At 44.2% G+C, this 18,890-nt stretch overlaps 1 protein-coding gene across 1 annotated transcript in view; it reads left to right on the top strand.

Moving 5' to 3' along the window:
- VPS45 (vacuolar protein sorting 45 homolog) overlaps window positions 1-18,890 on the top strand; it is a 527,429-nt gene that overhangs the window by 169,636 nt on the left and 338,903 nt on the right. Inside the window, exons 7-9 of the mRNA XM_069652302.1 lie at window positions 3,428-3,538; window positions 5,776-5,910; window positions 12,998-13,111. Of these exons, the coding sequence (XP_069508403.1) occupies window positions 3,428-3,538; window positions 5,776-5,910; window positions 12,998-13,111 (360 nt within the window). The remainder of the gene's footprint in view (window positions 1-3,427; window positions 3,539-5,775; window positions 5,911-12,997; window positions 13,112-18,890) is intronic.

The following is an 18,890-nucleotide window of genomic DNA, read 5'->3' as shown; positions in this document are numbered from 1 at the left end:
TAGCATTACCTTCAAGATCTCATCGTGGCCATGGGCAGGATGGCAAATTCTGCTATATATTTTAATCGCTTGCACTGTCCTAAATAGAACCTTATGGCAGAACAAATCTTCTGAAGATTGTATTGCTACATTTAAAGAAGGAACTTTTTGAAATGTTGCAGCCCAAGGTTATTATACTCTAAGGGTGCTTGCTTAAAGCCGGTTCTCGCTTCTCTCGCTATTGGTCACAGTTTTATTTTCCAAAACGACAAAGCTTAAGCTCATGTGTCTAAAGGAAGATAGCGGAGGCAGAACTGCGCATGCGAAGGTTGAGATTAGAATATCTGCTCTCAACCTTTTTAGTATCTATGGTCCTACAGTAGAATGTCCTAGATTCTGGGAAAATTTTGCGTTAAAGACACTGGGCCTCATTATGAGACCGGCGGTAGCTGTGCTGGTAAAACCGGCTGGAATCATTTTTTTTCCGCACCTGGGAATGGGCAATTACCAGGGCATGACGACCCTGGTGGACCCGGTACTTGCCCATTCTCGGGCGCCGGAGATTATTAGTCCCCATTCCCATTTGAGTCACATTGGACTCAATGGGGAGCCGGATGCTGGTGCCATTCGTGAATGGTGCCGTTGCATCCGACACGGTCTGCTCACGGGTGTTGGCGAAAAGGCAGTCGCAAGCAGACCTTGTAGTTTGCCGGTCCGGTAACAGCGGTACCGGCAAGCTTACTGTTAGCGTAATGTGATGGTCCATATGGCAATGAAAGATTAGAAGGCCTAATATCCAAATCCATCACTTGCCATCTTGCAGAAACCAAAGATTGACCTATTGACATATGCTGATGACTTCCTACTCTGTCTCAGACCATGAAATATCTGTCCCCCTGATAGTAAACTGTATCCAAGAGTATGGCTTGGCCTTAGGCTATTCGCTAAATAAAAGCAAAGCAGATTCTTTTCCTCTCAATACATTATGCACTCTAAATGGGATAAAACGCATCTGTCTTCTATTGTGTTTCAGTAGCATAACATATCTGTGAATGTTATGAGCAGATAAGATATCATTGCACTCCAAGAAACTTCTAGACTCCATCAATATATCCATCAACAGCTGTTCCCAGTTATATCTCTTCTGGTGGTGTGAGGTTGAAGCCACGCAGGTTGATTATAGCACCCCAAAGTACAAGCCATATATTTACTGGTTTTTGTGTTTCTCCTATCCTTGTAAAAATTGATCATTTCTTCTCTGCGTTTGTTTGAAAAGGGCAAAAAGCCTGTTTTGCATTGCCAAACGTGAAGATCTTTGGGTCACATAGATGCCAGGCTTTCCCATGTGGTCTTATTAGTTAGACAAGAGGTGCTATGTTTCTCCGTTAATTACTGCATTGACAGCCCTCAGTGGCGGCTGGTGGAACATAGCATGCACCTCCAATCAGAGCCAAAACATATTAACTACGGCCCCTATTGTTCATTCAACTAAGAATGTGCTGCCTGAACAATTTCTTTATCTTCATTTTGATAAAAAAAACATTAAGTTCAATCTTGCTGAAGCTTCCAGTGTGTCTATTTGGGGAGATCATAATATTACAAGAAGCAAAAGTCCTGTCAGATGGATCTACAGTGGTATCCACAAAATAGGGATATGATGTAATGGGAATATCAAATCATGTTCCTCTCCCATGAAATCTTCTAAGTTACCTGAGCCCAGTTCCTTGGATATGCCATACTAAAGACTCCACTCACTGAATTCCCCTCTAGATGCATACATTGTGCAGATATTTTCCAGATTGACATCCGTGGGTCATTGGACATCTAAAGTTTATAAAACAGTTTGATGCTCTTTTTTTTTCATCAATCAACTTTGGGACTGAATAAGCGCAAGCTTCAGCTGGGGACTGTCCTGGAGAGGTTACACTGAGACATTCTTGGTCAGGGTAATCCTGGAGATCAGCTCTGCTACCCTACCCCAAACTAGCATTGTTTTTTTTTCGGATGGCCTTCTTGACCCATCCTGAAGTATTTCAAGTTGGACTCATTCAATCCCCGAATTTCTGTCACTGTCTCTCTTAAATTGGCCCTTTACAACACATGATGTTTTCATGCCGATGGATGAATAACTTGGTCATGTGTATGAGATCTATATATATAGTTGAAAGTATTCTCCCAGTTTCAGGGAAAATGAACCTCCTTCTGTTCTTTTATTCTGTCTGTGGTTTACCCACGTAAGGTCACTCCTAGATTTTTTTAATGTTATCAGCCATTAGGACTATCACTATGAATTGGAACAATATAAATCTGGTGTCTTTAGTCACGTCACGTGGGTGACCTGGGTGGGGGGGATTTGTGCATCTGCGCTCGAGTGAGGAGCATAACACCTTTTGGGATCCTAATCACATTAAATCTTTGGGGGGAGGTCGCATATTCAGTGAGATGAATTATCCCTGGTGATACGCAAGATTTTGCTGCTTCCTCCCCCAACCATAGCCCTTTGGTACCATATTGTCATTTTATGTGAATGCAAAACACTTGGTGTCTTCTCATTTGATTACTGTTCAACAATACCATCCAAGGATGGTGTATTCCTCTGCTTTTCTCGCTGTTGCCATGATATTGCTACGCTACAATAGTATTATTGGTAGTTGCTGTAATTATGTTTGCCTTTTTTATATTCCTATACCTCCCTCTCTTTGTTGTTCCTTGCTTTACTCCTCCTTCCCCCTTATTATGTGTGTCTTAATGGTTTTGGTTCTCTTCTTCGGTTACATTATGTCATCCTTTCTCCCATATGCTTTAGAGTGACCCCCTAATCGTTCCCATTTTTTTTCCAACAATCTTAATGTTTGCATGGCATCCCCCGTATTTTTGATTCTGAGCAACGCATGCATTTTACATGTACATATTTTTAATTCATGTTTTGTTACTGAAATGAATGATATGATATGATATGATAGGTTATTTATAACACGCTTAATACCCAGAGGTTTCTAAGCGCGGACCCGAGGATGGAACCTTTGGGGCTCTGTGTCAGCTATCCTCCCGAGACATATTTAATTAATTATTTGCAATAAAAATGCGTGTGCTTTAGAAAGATGGATGGAAGCTGCATCCCAGGCCATTCATTTTCTTCTAGTGGGAGCAGCTCTTGAATTCTGGCAGGCAGAACACCTAGCAATAGCTGAAGGGGTGTAGAGCGGTGGGCTGGGGGTTCCAGGAAGAGTCCCTTCTTCAGAGCAGCAACCTTTTGGTCTTAGTACTTTTGTTAGATGTCAATAGGACCTTGTAATCTATTGAGTGGTATGAAGAGTGCCATTTTTGGGCGAGTTAAACACTTGGGGTTACATCCCCCTTGAGCAGCATTCATGGGCTATTGGCTGATGGGCCTGTCCTTTCCATTTCTGCTATGATTTATGAGGCGCTTTCCTTCTTCTCTCACTAGCAAGTCATCACAAAGGAATATGAGCTTTTTGACTTCCGAAGGACCGAGGTGCCCCCGTTATTGCTGATCTTGGATCGCTGTGATGATGCCATTACCCCACTTTTGAACCAGGTGAGATTACAGAGCTGCATAGATGGTCTTTAGGGATCGGTGCATGGTAGCAAGTTGGAAATTGGGGGTGGTAGGGAAAGGAATTGGGGTCTCACTCTGAGCTGCGAATAATCATTTAGTTTAATCCAGTTGTACTAGTGAGTCAGGAATTGGGGGAATGGCAATGAGATGAAAGAGGTGTGACTGCAAGATAGACCCAATGTCTGAAAGAGAGAACACATGGGAGCTGCTGATTCTTATCTGCATATAGCCCCAATCTGCCCCGTCCATGCCAACCCTGAGGGTACCTGCACTCCTCGTCGCATCCTTTTCAATGCATTTGCTAATCGGCCTTTTCGCCTATTTTTTTCAAGCATTTCTTTCGGAAGGAACAGGGGGAGGTGCAGATTTAATTGATTTTTAGAGTAATGGGATGGGAGCATGGTTGGCTTGCCCCGCAATAAAAACCACAAAAACGGCAGTGAAACAGCCACCGGCGTGATGTTTCGCTGATCTGCCCTGAGTGTCTTGTGACAGAGCCTCCCTTATTCCCTTTTCTTTCACTTATTGATGCACTTAAGTATAGGGATAAAGGGAGTGGCTGAGGGCCTGTTAAGCTATCACTCTTGTATTCTTTGATGTCTGTTCCTCGTGGGGCAGATAGACACCAGGGCTGAAAGGAGGCGCTCTCTTCAGGGTGTGAAGTGTTCTGCTTTGACTTTCTTGTAGGCGAAGGCTTCAGGAGACCAAGGCCTGACCCTTTGCTGCTTCAGTAACAAAGCAACGTTTAAATGCATGTAGCCACTAGATGTGCAGAATGTGCGGATAATACAGGTCACTGCTCTATTCAAGTAAACCTAGATTGGCATCAGTGAAAATATTAGATGCTTGTGAGCGGGGCAAATCTACAATGTTCATGCAGTATCATTTGAGAACAGGTGAACTACAAATGAAGAGTGTTCGTGCACATAACCCACTATATTAAATATTCAAACCGAGACGCACAAATATGCAAACTTTAGTTTTCCTTTGTGCCTTATAGAATGTCCCACATTAGGCATCATTGCTGTGGATCAAGCCTGGGAACCTAGACTACTGGCCCCAGTTCCCCATCAATGGCTAAGTGACCAGAACAGGGACTTCTTCCCTAGACTCCCCAACAGAGGTTATCAGCTTTGCCTGATGGCTAGCAAAGGGACCCCATTGTCAAAGACTACCTTGCCAAGTTGCAACCCTAGATACTCTTATACACTGTTAATGACAGTTGGTACAGTTGGTTATGGATAGCAAAAAGTGCTTCTTTTCTTGTGGCAGCACCGCACCTAAGGGGCTGACTCCTTAGTTCCCCTGAAATGGAATCCAACTTTGAAGTCATTCATTGATGTAGAATTAGCTGCTGTGGCTGGCAAGTTCTTGGAATTTGTGGGGTAGGGTGCAAGTTAGTGGGTCCCCAGTTCACATAACTTACGTGCAATTGTATGTAACCTCTTAATCCCCCTTGATGCCCCCCGGTTAGAAAGCTCCATTAGTGCCACATTGGTCTTTTCAGTGACCAAACATGAATCTCGGCTCATGCCCAGGTGTGAACCATCACTCGCAGCCTCTCAGTGTCATTAGGGCAAACAATGGGCACTTCTTCCTAATGCGGTTGAGCGTTTGTAGTGACTGTTTCAGGAACCACCACTGCTAAGCAGCAGAGAAGCAGCAAGGACCATAACAGTTAAAACAAATATATCGCCTATACCCAGAATGTGACCCCTGGCCTCATACTACACGGCCACGCAAAATCATCAACAGTTGCCAGCAATTTGGGTTACAAGACAGAGCATTTCAGTACATGGGCTGGGTTACACAGCAAGCTCCCTCCTCCTCAGGTCATGACCAGTGTAGTTCTAGCACTTCTTCTTTGGGGTGACCAAAGACGAAGTGAAGTAGCAGCCAACCTCATTCTTAACCTTACACCCACTGTATACCCTTCCAGAGCCATCACGATTTCCCCACAAGCCCTGACTCAATATGCACCCTTTTTTTTTTCCTTTTGGACCAGACATTTACTGGGGCTGGTGATATTCTAGGTGTATGTGTCGCAACAGAGGACAAAATCCTTTTGTGTCATTGATGTCTATGGTTGAGAAAAGTTGTGTTTAAAACTTTTCACAAATAACAGATGAGAACCTGTCTACAAGAAAAGTGATGCAACAGGATGTTTCTGTAAGAAAATATGAATCCATTCCTGCCTCTTGTTTTGTGCTTTCTAGTGGACGTATCAAGCGATGGTCCATGAACTGTTGGGGATAAACAACAACCGCATCGACCTTTCTCGAGTGCCTGGAATCAACAAAGACCTCCGGGAAGTGGTGCTGTCTGCAGAGAATGACGAGTTCTATGCTAACGTACGTCCATCTTGCACTGTAGATTTACTTCCGGGGTGAAATGGAACTGATGGTAGAGACGCAGGTATTGAACTCTAGATCGGAGTAGTAAAGCCTGGCTGGTGTTGGGTATGCGGGTTGGTTTGATTGGAGATGCAGACCCCTTTGCTACCCCAGTATTCCACCTTCCCAATACACAATGTTTGCAGACATGTTGTTGAACAGCAGGAGGTTGCCCACATGACTGCCTTAAATAAGCCTGAGGCAGCACCAGGCATGTTACTCTGGATGGAATTGAAAGATGTGTGCCAGGAGTTGCCTTTGTTTTGCAGTCCATTGGTTAACTTTTAGAATTGTTTTTCAAATCTTAAAGTTGATGGTTTCCTTTCTAAGGATTTGCCCTGCCCTTTAGAGCAATGCCTGGAGAGAGTCACCTTATGAATGCCTCTTTTCTGAGACAATGTGGGTCTTTTAAATGAGCTAATTGTTTTACTATCATTTATAGATCATAACTTTCCACACACTTATAAAAAGAAAGGCATACTTTAAACCTATTCATTAATTGACAAACAGTTTTTAAAAATAATGTGAATCTTAAATTGGTTGCAACAAAGCTGTAAAATAGTGCCATGATTGCAATGGTCAATGAGTTTGAGCTAATGCTTTGTGCATCTGATAACTTTTACCAATGGTATAGACCCAATATGTATTCCAATTCTTCATTTGCCACAAATTTTATTAAAAAATGTACCTGATGGGGTGTTAAGACAGGATTCCTATTTTTGGGGATTCGCCGCCAACCTTTTCGGGCCCCTCAACGTTTGCTTTTTCTCTTTATTTTTTGGGGATCACTGACTTAGTTTTGGTGGCCAGAGGGACTTCTCCTGAAGCCCCTGCCAGTACAACCCTTTTTACCTTACTTATGGTAATGAGCCGTCCACGGATACCTCTTAGATCCACGATATTGCCCGGTGGAGGTTCTATTACTCTACATTGTTTTTAAGGATTAGTTTGTTTGCAGCTGTACTTTTGTTTTGGCTTCCCGAGCACTGCAAGCCATTTCACTGCATTGGTAGACAAATGTACCTTTTTAGCAGCCAGGTGCTTGTATTTCAGGGCTCGCTTTCACCAGAGCGACCACAAGGATGGCTTAAAATTGCCGTTCTGACCTCTTGGGCTCTTTGTAAGCCCTCATAACAGCTTCCGTGTTGGTTTACAGTGATTCAGGCCAGTGTGTATCCCTGCGCGCGCGCGCGCGCGCGCTCTCTCTCTCTCTCTCTCTCTCTCTCTCTCTCTCTCTCTCTCTCTCTCTCTCTCTCTCTCTCTCTCTCTCTCTCTCTCTCTCTCTCTCTCTCTCTCTCTCTCTCTCTCTCTCTCTCTCTCTCTCTCTCTCTCTCTCTCTCTCTCTCTCTCTCTCTCTCTCTCTCTCTCTCTCTCTCTCTCTCTCTCTCTCTCTCTCTCTCTCTCTCTCTCTCTCTCTCTCTCTCTCTCTCTCTCTCTCTCTTGCTGTGGGGGTGGTCTAGGATGAGTTGCAGTCCCACTGGCCAACCAATATGATTGGTCATCTGACTCTTTGCTCTAGCCCCTCTCATGATTGGTGGGCTGGCCCTTGGCCAGCAACTTGTTCAGGGGTGCTGAAGGTCCTGTCTAGTCCCTGCCTTTCTTTCTTGCTGTTCCGTTCTGCGGCTTGAAAGATGCAGGTCTGCCTACGAATAATGTTTTTGCCATATTTTAACCCTTAACTGCCATACTGGCTTGGTGTAGTGGTTTAGGCATATCCAGGTTTGCGTTTTTGCCCCTGGAGGGCCAGTCCGCGCTTCCAGTTTTCCGCTGCCGACTCCCTCATCTGCTGGGTCGATCTTTCCATGCAGGTACCGTTTTTTGTGCCGTTTACAACTGTTGCCCGCCCTTTTACAGCCTGGATCTTCCAATTGTCTGTTCGCCTCTGCTGTCAACTGGATGGTGCTGCGACGCCAACATCCCACCTGATCGGCTGCTTGTAATGCCCGAAGGTGCCGCCCGCTGTTATCTGCTTCCTGGAATTGTTTTCTGCTTCTTTGCTCACTAGCTGCTGGGAGCCATGCTCATTAGTTCCTTCACTTTCCCAGAGTTTTCCTCTGGTATTGGAGGTTGTCAGTGTGGCCTTTCTTGGTCGTGGGCATCTTTGTTGGCTATGGGTTCAAGCCCCTGGGCACTTGGGAATGAAGCCCGTCCTTATCCGAGTGGCTTTGCCTTGCTCGAGACGTTAACGCTGAAACCGCTGACAGGAGTTCTTGCCTCTGGGTCCTGGGGCGGATGATTGTTAAAGAGGCTCGCCCTCGGAGGTCCCCTTGGTCCGGGCTGTGATTATTCAGAGGAGAGTCTCAACCACATTATTAACATTGGGGGTGGTCTTGCTCTGCTACCGTTTCCTCTGGGGCTCCTGCTTCATCCTTTGAACATTCTGTATCTCTTTGTTTGGGGTCTCTTCTGGCCCTTCCTGGGGTTCTTTGCTGCAGAATCCTCACTTGTGGGCTAAAATACTACCATGCAAGCGGGTGGAACCCGCACAAAGTGACTCAGGGTGTACTTGCCTGGCCCGCCACATTTGTCTTGTACCTGCGAGGGATTCCATGGGCTCTAAGCCAGAAACTGGATTTGTTGGACTTACATCTCATATTGTAAATGTATATTACACAGTAAATAGTTTTGGTGACTGTGTACATATTTTTCCTTGAAGTGAATTGCAAAGCAAACTGTTTCGAAAATGTATCCTTAATTCTTGGAGGCCTTTGCTATGGTTATAATATATTTCCTATCCTCTATTACGATGGAGAGTTGTGTGTATATGTAATATTTTTAGTACTATGCTCTAGAGGGTCAGAATTATTGTGGGGTGTTGCTGTGGACCTGGGGGAGGGAAGGGGTTGGTTGGTTGGGGGGGATGGGGAGTTATACTAATTTACTGGTGGGCTAAAATGTCTGCTTCCCTTTTTTCCATATCCATGTTTGTTGGGTTCTGACCCCGGTCTAGGTCCTAACAAATATGCTGAACTGCGCAGTCCCATAGGGGATCTCTCCTGCTTTACCAGGTTGTGTGGTTCCCTTGTACCCCCCTCTGTTCATTTATGTTTGCTGCCTAACTGAGATGGCTGGCCCACCTACAGGCAGTGGTATGAAGACTCCTTTTAAAAACCTAATTTTTTTTTATAGTATACTACATATTTATATATACTGTATATTCTGTGAAGTACTTATTTGGCCTGATAGAGATTTACACGTGTAACATAATTCAAGTATATATTTTTCAGCATATCAGTGTGGTGTATTTTCTAGAGACAAGTATGTGGACTAATTGTACCTTTGTGTCACCCTACTACCACTACCTGAGAGTTGAGCCTTGTTGCTCTGTCCACGTTACTTACCTTTGAGAGGTTTGGCTTCTCCTTTTTGTCTGTTGTGCTAGCCTCTCCATTAAGGTCAGTGTTTGTAGATCCCTTAACAAAGGGTTGGACAAAAACTGCCTTAACAGAGCGCTACTCAGTTTGTTTAAAAAAGTAATGGAAGTGATTTGCGATTTTGGGGTCACTTTTCTATTGGTGCCCTGTCCGGTTTGTGGCCCATTCTGACCCTGCGTGTTGTCTTCTTGTTCAGAATTATACAGTTCCAGAATAAAAAAGCAAGAACCCGAAACTGAACAAACTGTGTACATGCATTCTTTGACTGGGCGCTCGGTAAGGGACCAAATAGGGTTGCGGGTGAAGGTGGGTGAGGGGGAGGGAGAGGGGGAGGGGAGAGGGCGGACAGTGAAGGTAGGTGGCGGGAGCGGGACAGGCCTGGATATCTGATCCCAAAGAAAGGGAGTGCAGCAGTAGGGGCTGTTCTACAGATGAATGCTCATTCCTTTTAGAGAGGATTTTGAGAAAAGCTGGCGATTGGCTAGAAGAAGCATGAACAAAGCTCGATAGTGGCCTGATTAGAGGCGTCGGTATCTCATCCAGCCGTTGTCTCGGGAGGATAGCTCACTAGCCACGTGCTCGCCTTGGAAGCAAGATGACACGGGGCAACACAGGTTCGATCCCCGGTCCGCGCTTAGAAACCTCTGGGTATTAAGCGCGTTATAAATAACCTACCATATAATATTGGAAGTCAGCCTGGGGCTTTCCCATTATAAATGCAGGTCTACTATTACCAGAATGCAATGGCAAAAAGAACAGGACTAAGCGAGCCACTTATGCCATCAGCTTCAGCCCTCTGCATGGGGTTTCTACAGTCAGGCAATTTTAGGTAGCCACTTAGGGCATGCCCTGAAGGAGGGGGGCACCAGTGAGCCAGGTTGCCTCCAACAACTGAACATCTAGCCTAATTTCAATGGGGTTGTGAGTAGCGCCAATATAGCACTTCTGCTGCAACGCTATAAATGCTCGCACCAGCCCAGACACTTTGGGTCTGTATAAATCTCGAGAATAAAAGTGCCTATTTAAAAATTAGTTTAATGCGAGTCCGATGTTTCCCCCTGTTAGAGACTTTAAATGCATGGAGCAGCAGTTTCTTGGTCACATGCAACTAAATTGATGCAGGTTTTGTAATGGCCGAAGTCTCCCTCTAGAGGGAGATGTAGGACCGTTTTATAGACCAGTCCAATTTCCACATCCATAATATCCGAAGAATCTTCCTCGTATGGTATGTACACAAATACAATAGGAATACATCTTCCACTCTGCTATCCAAGAGAAAATATCCATCATTTGTTAATTAAATGTATTTATTGCAGGTTAATAGCATCTAACATCATTACAGCGTAAATCACCAACACGACGTTCACATCGGCCCTGCATGAACAAGCCCCAACTGCGCCTCCGATCCCTACACCCAAAAACCCACCCACCACCCTCCCAGTGTGATCTCGTTCTGTAATCCTGCGCTCCTCACCAATGGCCATAGCCCAACCTTCTTTCGTATACCACAGCCTAGGTATTCCCTAGCAAGTATCTCCCAACTCATTACGAAAATAATGTGTGCACCCTCTCCATGCAGACTTTGCTCAGTTGTTTCCCGCCAGAATCAATACAGGCAGGAGAGGTTAGGGTGCACTTTAAAGATGGAAACCCCCACTTGCTTGTTGTAACCCCGAGCAAGAAAGGGAGTCAGAAGGTACCCCTGTTTAAAGACACAGTAGGGTCGGTCCGAATTGCAGCAAAAGACTAGGTACCCCTTAAGTGCCAAGGGCGAGGTATCTCGTCCTTGGGATTACCTCCCTGTTGCCAAGGACGAGATAACTCGTCCTTGGCACTTAAGGGGTTAATGAAAGAGAAAACGTTAGAAGGCATTGTATGGTGATATACCAAAATCACCAAAAAAGGCCTTGACACTGGGGGGGGGGGGGCCCATGGCAGTTAATTAACAAATACTAGCCAAGTGCCATGGTCAAACAAAAAGCGAAGTGTATTCAATATTTATTTTAGGACAAACATCTAAAAGTTGGTAGGCCTGTAAGTCACACAAGGCCTTAAAAAAGACATACATAAGCCCATGAGTGCAAAAATATACAATGATATGTTAAACAATACATTGTAGTGAGGGTTAGTAGCAATAATCTTTGTGCAGAATTCAGTACTATTTAAGGATAATAGTACGCCATTATTGTCGACACCTTATGTAGTTGGTGTTTCTGGTTCGGAAAAGGTGTTCTATCTTGTCAGTTTGTCTGAAGGGACCGAACTGTCATCAGGACGAGGATGTTGGAGGACAGGGTACTGTAGAGTACCATGAATTTGTCTTTTAAACTCAAATAAATGGACGGCTACTGTGCTTGGTACTGGCAACATTTGAATGGTTCTTTGTTGTCTGTATAGTAGATGAAACCAGGCGAAAAGAAGGAGAGTTGGTTGATGATGCCGCAATGGACGCAGTACAGATTAACAGGATCTCCTTGTACCTTATTCCGGGGGCTGCAGAGCTGTTGCTGTGTCGGCTATCTGATATCTGAAACAACTTTTAGATCTTTGTCCTAAAATAAATATTGAATACACTTCGGTTTTTGTTTGACTGTGGCTCTTGGCTAGTATTTCTTAAAGCTAGTTCTTTTTTGCAATTTGGACCGACCCTACTGTGTCTTTAAACACGGATAGCTTCTGACTCCCTTTCTTGCAGGCCCCGTAAACAAAAAAGAGAGTTCCCCCCGTCGCCCCACTTATCTCTTGTATTAACCCAGTGCATGAAATGATTGAAGCGATTGTAAAACTCACAGCTTCTGCTCATGTTTTTTTTTCTGGGTAGACCCTCCCCTCTTTCCCCCTCTAAGGAAGGGTTGCATTGGCAATGTCGCGTGTAGCTTTAGACTGTCCTCTCGAATGCCTTGTTTATGAATACCCGTAAAGTAGTAGGCTTTAGTTAGGGTATTGTAACCTGCTTTCCAATTTGATATGCAAAGTTTGTTCAATTTAGACTGGCCCATGCACTTTGTATTATTTAGCATTCTCTGCACAGCTATCTTTATGGGAATTGTAGTCTTAAATGACCGTGAATGATGTGCTATGGTTCGCTTCCTGCCCCTTTGCATCACTGCTTTCCTCGCTGTGTACTTCTCGCTGTAACTGTAAAGCACCCCGATGCTTCCCAAAGCTAGGACCCTGCTCAATAAATACCATTACAAGAATAATAATGAAGAGCTGTGAAAAATACACAGCTACTGCTTCCTGTGGTGTCTTGACTGAAAGAGCTCTGCAGCGGTTTGAAGTGCCCTCCTAGTACCCTGCACTCTTGCTGCAGCAACTCTTTCTGAAAGTGAGCAGGCTTCTTCCAGAATCCCTTGTTTGACAATCCACAAGTTGGCATTTCGTTTGCCAAAGCAAAGCCTCGCCTAGGGTAATAAAGGAACCTGAATCTCAGACTTAAGGTCACAGGCCATGTAGCTTGCAGCACTGTTGCAAATGGTCTTTCCCTGCCTCAATCGCTCAGTGAAATCACAACAGCACTTTTGGCCCCCTTCATAGTCGCCATTGACCTCAACTCGCTTTTCCTGATCCAAGTTGGGTACTAGAACCTTCCTTAGCTGAAGCCCTTCTGACTGTGGCACTGTGTACTCAGCCGTTTAATGGGAACTATTCTATGCTTTCCTCACATGCAGAACATGTACCTGAACTTTGGCGAGATTGGCACCAACATCAAAAACTTAATGGAAGATTTCCAGAAGAGGAAACCCAAGGACCAGCAGAAGCTGGAGTCTATCTCGGACATGAAGGTAAATGGGAATTAGAGGGACCTGCAATAATGCCCCCATTATCCTGTCCTGCTTGGGTGGGGGCCTGATAATTATTTGCATGCTCCTGTGTGCTTTTTATGTAGAACTTACCACCTATCTGTTTGCACATAAGACTAATCTTTAAAGCTCAGCATACTAAACATATGCTGCACCTATGTTATTACATCAATGGGTCCCTGGATGTAGAAGAAAGTAAGATTGAAGATCGCGTTACATCGACAATTTTCATAGGGTAGGATGAGGTGATCCTGGGATTGGGATGGTCTGGATTACAACCTTCTAATTTTCACTCCTCCACCCCTCCCATCACCCCAATTTTTCCACTGGGCTTTATGTTATTGTAGATTCCCAATTTAGCAGTCTTGTCCCTTTTACACATCACCATATTTCCGAAGATAATGTTGGTGGGATGAGAAATGCCAAGAGTGACTTGCTCATTCGCTGTTGCTTAATTGTAGCTTCCGGGACTTTGCTTGTGTCTCGCGTTGTGATATGTGCTCCTGAATCACAAACTTAACAGTAGGCCTCCAAGTTAAGGAACTAGAGTGAGGATTATACCTCTTCAGCTGTAGTAGGTCTGCAATAACTGATAGGCGACTTCTTTAGAGTACATTTTGGGATTAGCTTTCTTTTTTTAGGTCTAAAGGACATTTGGTAAATACAATAACATAAGAAGAAGGCTATGATTGTGCCAGCTGCATCATGGTAAATGCTTTCTTCCATCTTCTGAATGTGCCGCTCCTCTATATATGTTTGTGCCTTCACAGAAGAAGAGTTGTTTCTCAGAATTTGTAACACAGGCTTGGGAGACAAAATAATAAGTGTGGACAGTGGCTGCAGTGGCATTATGTTACTTGGAAGTGTCTTGGAACATATAAAAAGAGCAGATTTACTGCAAAGTTTGCGAGTAAAAATTTATAATCATATTGGACCTTAAGGTATCCGTATAAATATTTGAGAAAAAAAATGAATGGTAGAATTGTTCAAATTTTGGCTGTACCAAAATTATGTGCAGCCACACATTTTGAACAATTATACCATTCAGAGCCATTATAGTGAACAAGGGAAGCGGGGGCTACAGGGGTGTCACCCGCATCCTTGTTCACTATAATGGCATCTGCGTTTGCGGGGGTGTCCCCCGCTCCTGATAGGTTAAAGTTAAAAATACAAATAAAAAAAAGGACCCTATGGCGCCGGTTCCCATGATCGTAAGTGAAGGGAACTTGCGTTGCAGAGAGACAGAGAGGTGTGCCGCCAACAGGTAATTAAGGGGGTGGGAGGGGAGCGAGTTGCCAGAAATGTCAGCGGGATGAAAAAACAATAGTCACTTTCATTCAAATAACTTTCGTTATTTTCTTCTGCGGACCTTTCGCATCAGCTGCCCATTTCCTACTGCACAGATAAAATGGGACTACAAAAATGAACAGCCTTGACAATGATGAGCGAAAAATATTTATTACTGAGAATAACAAATCAAAATATTAAGCGAAACATAACCTGTATATAATTTATAAAGAAACACACAATACAGACAAACAAGTCACTTTCTAAGGGGTAACGTAGGTGAAGAGAGCGGAGGAGGGCTGGAAGATTGTTTGGAGTGTTAAGAATTTTAAAGGGGCGTCACACACCAGGCCAGGGCTCTTGATATTGGCCTAGGATGCAGCGCACAATCAAAATACTTTTACTTTCTTTTTTAAGAATTCAGATTGAGATGGCACCCAACTCACAAGTTTGTACAAGGTGGTTTAGACCTTCTAATAATCTTTGACAATTTTTGGTGGGAACCGGTTCACCTAAAATTCTACAATTCGGTGCACTGAAGCATATGAATGTGGGTCATAGTTACAACCAACTTGAATAACCGGGTCCTTTTTACTTTTCCCAGAAATGTCATTTTTCCAGCATTTGAGTCCACAACCTGTCAGAAAGGTCTACATCGTCTTGTTTTAAAAGCGTAACATTTACATTCATACTGTTAAAAATGTACATTACTAAGTTTTCAGGTTACAGAAATACAAGTTTTACGAAGAAATGTCTTTAGAACCAAGTGGGCCAGCTTAACCCCCAAAGAGGGGCAGTCTTCCAACCTTCCAAGCCAAATGTCTTTCTCTGGCCCACTGGCACAGAGGTTGTCATGATGATTTCTTTGAAGTTCCTCAGTTTGAGTTGAGGGCAGGTGCTGCTAAAAAGTCACACCTATGTGACATTGTATCAGGCTGGAACACTGCCTCACTGTCTGACCAGGGTGCAAGATCCACCACCCTTGCCTATTCATATGCCCCCATGGCTGGTCCACTTGAAGGGAGGCAGATCCAGTTCCCAGGAAGCAAAGTCCTTTGAAGCCAGGCCAGGAAAAAAACCTGTTCTGTGGCTTCAGCAAATTATTATTATTTATTTTTCTTTTCTGAACCAGAAAGCAAGTCTGTTGGAATTAAATATCCTACATATGTTTTAAAACCAACCCCCATCACATTTCTCTGCAAGGACAGGGCCTTAATATAACATTTTCACTTTCAAACCAACATTGTCTTGTTTGTAAAAAGCACAATTTTACACGTGGTTAATTTTCCTTTTCTGTCACTTTACAATGCGGTTTTCTCTTTCATCTAGATTCTAAACATTATTTGTATCCCTAGTCAATTTCTCATACACAGAAATCTGTTCAAGGCAAGGGTCCACTGAAACTGACATGAGCACAGAGAACGAGAGAGAGAGGGCTTCTTGTGAACAGCTTGTCAGTGATATTTTGTTGCAAAAAGTAAAGTGTTTTGAATACAGCTTGGAGTGAAATTCTTTGCTATTTCACAGATCTTGCCTGACACAGCCTGTCATTCAATGAGAAATGCCCCTTTTTGCTGGAGCACAACCTGAAGGTGGATAAACATAGCTGGGTTTTACTGGAACCGAATTGTGTACAGTTGAAAGGATGGACGGGGCATCAGTGCGCAATCTTTTTTAAATGCAGAATGCTTTCTTTTTCTATGGGAAATTCTGAGCTGGCAGCCTAGCAATGCTGCCCTTGACTTCTTTTCTCTGGTGCAAATGAAGAAATTACTGGCAGCAATTCTCAGTGTTCGGTGTTTCCTCTTGCCCCATATGTGTCTGGTGAAACAGCGCAGCCATCATTTTTGTAGCTGCCAAACTCAGTTTTGATGCAAAGGAAGAGTGCTCAACGGGGCCAGCACAACCATTCTGCTGGTGACTGCTGAGATGTAGTTTGGTGAGGTAGGGGGTTCTGCTGGGCTGGTAGATGTATGCCACAGGAGATATAGGTCCCGCCTCCCCTTGGATGTCAAAGTATACTTTCACAGACAGATTATGTAAAGTTTACAAGAAGATGTAGGTTAGTTGACCCGTGGGGTGGGGTGGAAGCAGAGTTCCCCCATAATACTAAATGTGTAAGAAACCAAAAACACATTTTTAAATAAAATATACATATATTTAGACAGCATTTCCTTTTAAGATAGACAAGTACAATGGTAAACAAGTTATTTTTACTTAATTCATTTATAATTTCTTTGTTTTTACTGTAGCTGGAAGGTTTTGAATGAATCATAGCCTCAGGACAGCCCTTCTGTTCATCGTCTTTTAGCCTTCCAAGGTTATCATGAGGAACCATATGCAACTCGGGCTTGTTCCCCCCCAAAAGGGGCAGTCAGCCCGAACGGCTAAGTCACACCCCCTCTGCATGAGACCACAAGCATCCCCAGACATGGGTTGCTTGGGGACCAAGCTTGGTTTGCACACCCCCTTCTGTAATGGCACGGCCGGCTGGAAAACAATGGTCTGGAGGGTTGCAGAGAAGTCTGCCCAGGGTTATGATTGATTTCAAAACCTTGCCACCATCGCGCTTTCGGTTTGCTTTACTGTTTACATTCAGTACGTTTCAAAGACAAATCAATTACTTTTAACCTCTTCATTTGTACTGTTCTGTTGTGGACCGGGATTGTTAGTCTTAGGATGTTAGTTAATAGAACCACTTCCTGACTGCTACAATGCCAGGAGCACAGGGTAATCATCAGCTCTTTCTTTGCTCGTAGGCAATACACACCACGAATAGCCATTGTTATCAACAGAATTAAAGCAAGCCCTTCTTGACACTAATTATGCAATCTCCCTTCGAACAACCATTAACAGTACAGTACTTCACCCTTCCCGATAAAATGTGTGATAGTCCAAAATAAAATAAATTAACAATACTTTTTTATTTATTATTACATTTATAGAAGCACACAAAGCACCCGGGCATTTAGGCGCTGGTTGCAGACAGAAAGTGCAGCAGGTAGAAATAGCAGCTAGGTAAGTGTCTGGGGTTAGATGAACAGGTGTGTCTTAAGTTTTTTCTGAATAGCTGGTAGGAGGTTTCAGATCATAAGTGAAATGGCAGATTGTTCGAGAGGTTGGCGACCACCACCTGGAAGCTAAAGCCACCGCCTTGTATCTGTCTGAATCCTGGGGTCATGTGGCGGTGGCTGTAGGAGGATCTGAATGGTCTGGCTGTTGGGTATTTCTTAATCCTCTGGACAAGGTAGGAAGGGGCCTTGTTGGTCAGGCAGCGATGGGCAATTGAGAGGGTTTTGAATTTAATTATTTTGCTGATGGGAAATCAGTGACAGATCTTCTGGCATCTAAGACATGGGCGGATTTGCTCAAGTTCAGTGTCGCTCGAAGAGCATTGTTTTGTATAACTTGGAGCCTGTTCAAGTTCTTTTCAGAGGTGTCACAGAGTAAGGCATTTCAGTAATCCAGCTTGGACCCCACAAGGGTGCTGTCCACCGTAAGTCGGCTGATAGTGGAGAGGAACGGTCTACTTGCTCGTATGTGTTTTGTGGTGTAGGCAGCTGCAGAGGTGATATCGTTAATTTGGCGGGTCATACTGAGCGAGGCATCCAAGTAAATGACCAATGTTTTTACTGAGGTGGAGACAGGGATCTTGTGGCCATCTATGGTGAAGAGGCGCAAAACAGGGTGGGGGGGCCAACTAGTAGACAGTCTCGTTGTCCAAGCAGATATTATGCTGGGCCATCCAGGTTTGTATTGTCTCTTTAATAGTGTTTTCAGTATTGCAGTCCTGGTCATAGGCTTCTGTAAGGCGGATGAGAATTTGTGTGTCATCTGCATAGTTCGTAAAGGAGATGCACAATGAGTCGAGGTGGTTGAATAGCAGTTTTGTGTAAATGTAGAGGGTGGGGAACACACATGAACCTTGCGGGATACTACATGTAGTGGGTCTTGGGGCCGGTGGGGGGGATTTCAACCCCTCCCCCCCTTTGAAAACTATGAATTTTCTATTGTCAATTAAGGAGGCAACCCAACCGGCGGCTTCCGGTGAGAAACATGCTACTGATGTCTGGTCGTAGCACCACGTTTAAAAAAAAATATGTAAACATTTTAATTAGTTTTCTTCATCAACCGCCTACATGAATAAACAAAACGTTGCAACAACAGGTCAAACATTGCTCTGTCATAATCATAAAGTGTACCTGCCCCCCCTTGCCCCATATCCCTTCCCTCCACCCCCAAAAAGACATTGGGCCTCATTATAAGTTTGCCGGTCCGGAAACAACGGTACCGGTAAACTTGGCCATTACCGTTGTTTCTGGACTGGCAAACTATGAGTTCTGCGAGCAGGTGCCTTTCAGCCCGCCAGGTCTGACCTGGCGGGCGGAACGGCACCCGCACACATAACTTGACGGATGTACCGGCATCATTCATGAATGGTGCCGGTGCATCCGGCCTCCCCATTCCCATCGAG

The sequence above is a fragment of the Ambystoma mexicanum genome, chromosome 1p (genome assembly GCF_040938575.1).
Source record: "Ambystoma mexicanum isolate Mex_15411 chromosome 1p, UKY_AmexF1_1, whole genome shotgun sequence".
Classification (NCBI taxonomy): domain Eukaryota; kingdom Metazoa; phylum Chordata; class Amphibia; order Caudata; family Ambystomatidae; genus Ambystoma; species Ambystoma mexicanum.
Note: the sequence above shows the minus strand (reverse complement) of the source record. Positions and strands in the feature narration are given on the sequence as shown.